Genomic DNA, 7,328 nt, shown 5'->3' on the forward strand with positions numbered 1-7,328 from the left:
TTGCACGATTCCGATCTATTGTCCGGATAACAAAAAAAATTCCAAGTGTTAAAAATTGTGATTCCACGTATTATAACATTGATAATTTCACAATTACTTATCTAAATACATAAATACAATGTTTAATATAAATAACATCTGAACAACAGTTTGAAGAAATCACCGATATATTAACGCATTGTCCGGATAATTAGTTTCGTGAGTGTACGTTTCAAAATATATTGATAGTATTGAAAATATATTGTTCAAGTAAATATGTACTATATTTTCAATACATTTTTAAACACGTTGCAAATATTTCATTGCCAAAGTTACATTGCAAAATAAAGCATACTTGTTTAATAACAGCAGAACTTTAATATAAGTATAGGCTTATTCAATCTAGTATAGAGTTATTCAATCATAATCTAATTGTTTATTTTCTTTAACTCAAACTTGTTACATATCTAGATAAAAAATTAAAGAATAATAACAAAACACATTATCAACGTACATAATATATTCTGATACATATAAAAGAAGGTACATCATAAACAAAGTCGATCATATATTACAGGATGCTCGTAAAAATAAAAGAATATTATACTTTTGACATAAAGAAAAAATATAATTATTATAAAGTAGAATGTGACGAAGAAAAAAGAGATTTTTCATTTTTAATTTAACATTTTTATAAAAAATACTTCAAAGCAATATACTGCTCTCCATTTGCCATTTGATATAGTAAAGTGGTTGATAATCAATAAGTTCAGTAACTTTGATACAAAACCATTTGTTATTTTCTTCGTCATCTCCTATCTCATAACCTCTGACATGAGAATTTAATCCTATATTAATTAAAGGTGAGCATATGAACAAAGGTTGATTTTCATGGAGTAAAATAACTTTTATAATTCCAAAACGCAAATCTCCAGAAATATCTACTCCTACAATGAGAGCAAGTCCAAGTTTGTATCGAAAATTTTTCCATTAAACCCATTTCATACAAAAATTTTTAGAAGTCATTTTCAGAGAAACAGGAAGGGTAGAGTGAAAGAATAAATATTGGGATAATTTAGAAAGATCTTGAATATTTCCTGGCCCGATTATAGGATCAGATAAAATACTGGACTGTATTATAAATCTATAGCACAAAGTTTGCTGAATTTTGGTGGCAAGAGACGATTTTTTTCTTGACATTGATGCAGTGCAATATGCTTTTAGTCTTTTATGCATAGCTTCGAAACGCATACAAGATACATTAGCAAACGGTCCGATATACTTAAAAATCCTGGCATAATGCAAAAGAAAATGATGTTTAGGTTTTAACTTTTCTGCAGTAATTTTAAGATATAATTGATTATGCTCTTTTATCAAATCCTGCAAAACATGACCCACGTCTGATGGAAGTCTTTTCGCCTGAATTATGCTAAACATATCATGTAACAAAAGATACAATTGCCAAAATTCATCATTCTTATCGACTACATCTCCAATAAGGATTCCAAATAAACGTATAAACAAAATTATTTCATTTGCTGTCATTTTTAATTTATTCTTGTTTAATATTTCAGGAGTTATAGAAGGTGGCTTATTTAGGCTGTCATAAGGACCGTAATCAAACATATACATTCTCTCATTAAGCATTTCTAAAAACAAAGGATCTAATTGAGATAAATGTTTCAAAATAGGAATCATTGAGTAGTGTCCCACTCCTTCTAAACAGTCATGCATTGCATCGACAAAAGGCATTTCAATAATATCTATTGATGGTACGATATTAAAAACACATTCCTCTTTGACCAGTCAGACTCACATTGTCTATAGCTAAGTCGTTGTAATAATTTTCAGAATTTCTGAGTAAACTTGAATCTTCAATATATTGAATCTCAGTTAAAAATTTTGATGCCTTACAAAATCGACATACAAAATTAGCAGAAAAACTCTCGACAAATCCACACATGGAATGGATACCAAGATTATCTCCAGTTAATAGGCCCGTGGCAAAATAAATTTTCTTTTGTCCTTCCTTAATGTTTATATTTATTCCTTCAGTTTCTAAAAATATAAGCTCATTAATCAACGGAGCAAACGTTTTCTTGTTTCCATATTGTTTCCTATCATTACTATAAAACAGAAGAGCTAAAAAAATATTATCAAGCTTGGATTGGCACTCTGGAGGCAAACAAGGTATGGTTACATACACTGAACCTATCTTTTTTGAATGCGGTCCAAGGAGATTATTAGGTTCCCAATCATCATAATAAATCAGAAGTGGAAACACAATATCCGACTTCTTAAAATATTTAGTAATTACATATTTCCATCTTTGACATTGTACAAAATTATAAATCATATTTGATTCCGTTTGAAGTTCTTGTATGTATTGTATCGTACTATCAAAGGCATCTGGTAGTTCAAAGAACTTTTTTAAAACGTGTCTGAGTGGAATGTATTGTGCAGTTACTTATGTCATTTGTGATTTTATACCCTGTTTTGTTCTTTTTTTTCTTATACAAGAATCGATGCAGTAAGTCTCTGGAGATACATATGTACCTGTAGATTGAAAATATATCATACGCTTATATTCCGTAGATAACTGATGGAATGGATTGCTCAATGATTCAAACATTTTTTCAATATTGCAAACATTTTCAACTTGTGCGTAACAGGTTACAAGTGTATCTATTACTGTTTGCCTCAAAATTTTAAGAAAACTTCCACCAAAAAAGGTAGAAATATCTTCAATTATTGAATTAATTAGATTACGTGGAAGACCCGGTTTTGTATTTATTTTAGGTATAAGAATATCAGCATGTACTTTCAATAAAGTCTGAAAATCTGGAGTTAATGTATTATCGAATAATTCCGTTTCATGGACAATACTTGTATGGGAAGCTATAATCGGATCGTTACAATGTGTAAAATCTATAACATTATTATCATTGAAACGATTAGGCACATTATGCTTCTTTCGCAAGTGTTTTCTAAATGAATTCCATATATTAAATGAACGACCGCATGCTTCCATAGTACATCTAAAATATGTACAAGTAGGGTGCTTTATGAAAGCAAGCAAGAAAAATGAACCTGAAGAGCATCAATACTTCCGAAAGATTCACTGCAGCAATGACACTTTATGCAAATCATTGTGACAAAAAAAAGTAATGATATAATATTACATACAAAAATACAAGAACACTTTTGCAATATTGCAAAAGTAAAAGTGAATATAACTTAAAGTAACTTCGTGATTATTTAAGGTACCTTAAAACTAAAAATTATTACAAGTTGCTCGGATTGGAAGACTACAAATACATTAAACAATATAACATGATTTTAGAAAAGAAAACAAATTTTGCGCTTTTTGAAATAAAGAAGAGTTTCAAAAATTTTTAAAAATAAAATATTGCTTACTTTTTATATTTTAAATATTAAAATAAAAATTATTACTTTATAATTCACAGTCTATTTGCTGTAATTTCACTTTATTCATGAAGTTAATTATTTGCCTTAAATTTTGAATACTCTTCCATTAAAGCTAACACTGTAAGATCACAAATATTTTCGTCGCTTGAGATATACTCCTTTTTGCAAAAATTGCCATTCCCTGGTACATTCAGCTGGGTACTTACTGTCTAATGCATACATCGATTTAAATGTTATATTGATTGCTTTAAATGGAGTTTCTACTTTGTAACAAATTTCATTAATAAAGACATAGGAGTGTGTAATGTTATCAACATTTGCATCAACAATCACAGCTTGTATGTACTCCCAAATTAAATCCATATCTGGCATATTTTTCCCTCCTCAAGTTTAATGATGGCTGAATGTCCATTGTACTCTAGAAATACAGATAAATTTTAAACTTCTATACTAATGTACCATTCAAACTTTCCTACATACATACATACATACATATAGATACATACATATACATACATATACATACATATATATAAAATATTATATATGTGTATCATATAAACTAATATACCATTTAAACTTATTTAATAATTCATACAGAACTCAAAATTTGCTACTTAAATGAGATTCTTAACTAATAATACATTATGTACTAAAAATAAATCACGACATTTGCTTTTTGGTACAATAATAGTAAAATAAATTTCTAATTCATTTATAGTAAAACATGTATTATATTTGCAAAGATTTGCAAATCAATTAGACTAATTAGTATCTAATGTGATAACTTGATTCCTTATTCCCGAGTTTTTGAGTTCTTTATAATTTAATTCAGTTTTATGGAACATTTTATTTTATTACTGTATGCACACCTTTACAACAAGTGGAAATGCTTCATGTGACTCGCTTGGCGCGAAGGTCGCCATTGCTCCTTCTTTCTCTTCAAAGTAGTCACTACTGTGAATAATAAGTTTAGAGCGAGCAATGTTCTCACTTTTTTGCCCTCTGTAATAAGTACAGGTTATATGCACAATATGTAATTGTTACAGGTTATATAATACATTATTTTAAGGAATTGTATTCTATAAGTCTATCTTTTCAAATATTGAGAAAAATGTAAAGTTTTTAAAAAAATGAAAAGTATGACGTCATATATTATAGAGAAATAAGGATTAATTAACTCAATTTTAACATAACTAGAAGGTATAAAATCTCGAATCACGTGATGTGAAAAAAATGGCCAATCACATAGGCTTTCTAGACCATTAATCTTGCAATATCAAGAAGGCAGAATATATTAAGAATATATAGACTTATATAAGATAAACTGTGTGCTTCCATTGAAAACGTGAAAACCTCAGTAAGAGAGATCTATCTTAAAAGTCTATGATTAAGAATTAATGTATGCTTTTTAACTAATGAAGCAAAATACATTTGCAAGAATAAATAAATTCGAAGTAAAAGACCAATAAATAAATATTAAAAATAATACAATCAAAAGAAAATATGACATATCTACCTGGAGTAAGAGAGTTGTTTATGTTTTCTATTTCTTTTTTATTTATTAATTTCTTTTTTATTAAAGCCGCAAGTAATGGCCACTCAGTACATAATTTCATTATAGAATTGGGATACATTTCTTCAAAATCCTGCTCCAACTATATAAGACAAGAAATATATTTTATTTTATAATTTTTTAAAAATGTTTAACATTGCCATATTCATACTAGAAAATATACATACTAGCAGATAACCATTTGCGTGCTTTAGAGCAGGAAACATGTCCATATAGTCATGTACAGCAGTTTCTTTTTGGAGCGATCGCAATCTACTTTTATTAGTTATTCTCCACAATTCTTGAACTTTATTCCATGGTTTTTTGTTATTCTTCAACTACTGTATATTATCCGAGGCAAAATCCTCGTCCCATTCCATTTCTGAAAAAATCAATATGATTAAACAAAACTGTAATTAAATACGTGTATTAAAAACAGATGAAAAGAATGATTTCCAATTAATATTTAAATTACCTGAACTAACAGAATCTTCTGTAGCATGTTTTAATTCTTGTTTTAAAACACCACATTTTCGCAATTTTCTACGTATGTTGTAGTATCTTCGCAACAGTTTACCTCTTCCTATAGAAGTCTCTCGATGATTATCACCAAATGCTCCCTTCCAAATTACCTACAAAAATAAAAGAAAATATTTTATTAATTTAATTTTAACCGATATTGTAAACTATTCTACATATAATTAATAATTACTTACTTCTATTTCAGATGGAAAACATTTTATTATTTCTTGAATAAGAAATTCCACCCGTTCGTTTTGCATGCTATTAAAAACAAACATAACAAATGTAACCAAATTATTGAAATTAGTCTTTATATCTGATAAAAAATATAACGTGTCTTCAAATATCAGTACCTACCGAGCATGAACGTTGTTAGATAGTTTGTTGTTGATAATTTCATTCGCGAGTAGTTTATGCATGTCATCGTTCAGACATGCATGTGTATTGAAGTATGCTAATATCATTCTTCCTGACGTAGTTGATTCTAATAGAGCCAATAAATCCTGTAAAAAAAAGTTATAATATATATAAGAGGATTTTTTTATTTTTTTTATTTACTTTTCTTATAACAAGTTACATTACTATTTATGTATTAATACATGTCGTATTTACTTACATATGAATTATTCTGTATACGTTGTCGCTTTTGTACAGGTTCATTCAAGATTGTAATTTGCGAAGTAGATGGATCACTTAATTCATCCTGTATACATGAACTGGAAGTTTCTGATTGATCTGATGCAATGTCAGCTTGCGTAGCTATTATAATGTTAGCATTTTCAAAAATAAAGAACATAGAGACAATACAATTAAAAGAATTATATATATTAGAAATAAGAAAAAATTGTATAGCACACTTCTTATTATATGTTGACTGTCATTAAAGAAAAGACTATCATTAAAGGATCTAACCTGATATTAATTAGAAAATGGGAAAATTCTTTCTTATATTCAATATGTAATATTTTTTGGCAGATCCATGTATAGAAATTTATTTAATTATTTTCTAGATACTTACTTGTATTTGCATCAAAAGATACATCAGTGATTGCTGTAGCGTCTTCAATGACTGGTATCGTAAATGTCGCAATCTAAAAAAAAATTCATTTTAAATTTAATGATATGTCCTTATTGCATCATATTTAACAATTATCTGTTTAATACTAACATGTTCTGTATTTTTTTCTTTGTATAGTCGCAAATGTTCCATAAAATCCAAGCGTTCACCAGCAATGGGTATCAATTTTTTCAAAGTTAGTTCCGTCATCTTGGTTAAATGATCTAATCGTATTTGATTTTCTAAAAAAATAAAAACTTTTTAATTTTAATTAATAAGTACCATAAAAACTTTGAAAGCTACAATTTTGAAAGCGTATTTAGCCTATTATCAAGATTGGTTTTTATCATATTACTACAGCAAATATGACGTTATACATAGATCGACATAATGGTCACATGGTGAATTTTTATATCTTTTTAATATATATAAACATAATATATTTTTTTATGAAAAATTCTAAAATGATATAATTCAATATGTTGAGGTTATTATGCCAGTAATGTACAATCATTCATAATGTTAATCCATAAAGAACTATAAGCTTTTACTTCTTTACTTTATTACTCATAAAAGTATATAATATAAGGCTAAAATTAGTAAAATTACGCTTATTTTATATGTAATATAGAACATTCCCAGAGAGCACAAAGTCGTCTAAAAGATGATTAAATGGTGACTAAATAGTTATAAAGATATCTTTTAGAAAACGAATATAGTCGACGAAAAGATGACTAAAAGTCGGCAGATGTCGCCCAATTAGTCATCTTCATGATTTTATCCATA

General features: G+C 27.8%; 2 protein-coding genes across 3 annotated transcripts in view; both read right to left on the bottom strand.

Moving 5' to 3' along the window:
• The window catches only part of LOC105447830, a 21,133-nt gene that overhangs the window by 10,106 nt on the left and 3,699 nt on the right, over nucleotides 1-7,328 (bottom strand). The window lies entirely within an intron of this gene.
• Nucleotides 480-7,307, bottom strand: LOC105447831. Of its 2 annotated transcripts, XM_011686055.1 has the most exons (11): nucleotides 7,152-7,307; nucleotides 6,654-6,784; nucleotides 6,504-6,576; nucleotides 6,102-6,244; nucleotides 5,843-5,988; nucleotides 5,680-5,746; nucleotides 5,439-5,595; nucleotides 5,152-5,345; nucleotides 4,928-5,066; nucleotides 4,281-4,413; nucleotides 480-3,826 (listed from the first exon to the last, which is right to left on the bottom strand). In XM_011686055.1, the coding sequence occupies exons 2-8, from the start codon at nucleotides 6,750-6,752 to the stop codon at nucleotides 5,302-5,304; spliced, it is 729 nt and encodes a 242-aa protein (XP_011684357.1). In that variant the 5' UTR covers nucleotides 6,753-6,784; nucleotides 7,152-7,307; the 3' UTR covers nucleotides 480-3,826; nucleotides 4,281-4,413; nucleotides 4,928-5,066; nucleotides 5,152-5,301. The 2 variants fall into 2 exon arrangements, with proteins under 2 accessions (XP_011684357.1, XP_011684356.1); XM_011686054.1 differs by having other exon boundaries at nucleotides 6,654-7,307.

Source organism: Wasmannia auropunctata, unplaced genomic scaffold, assembly GCF_000956235.1.
Source record: "Wasmannia auropunctata unplaced genomic scaffold, wasmannia.A_1.0 LD336090.1, whole genome shotgun sequence".
Lineage (NCBI taxonomy): Eukaryota > Metazoa > Arthropoda > Insecta > Hymenoptera > Formicidae > Wasmannia > Wasmannia auropunctata.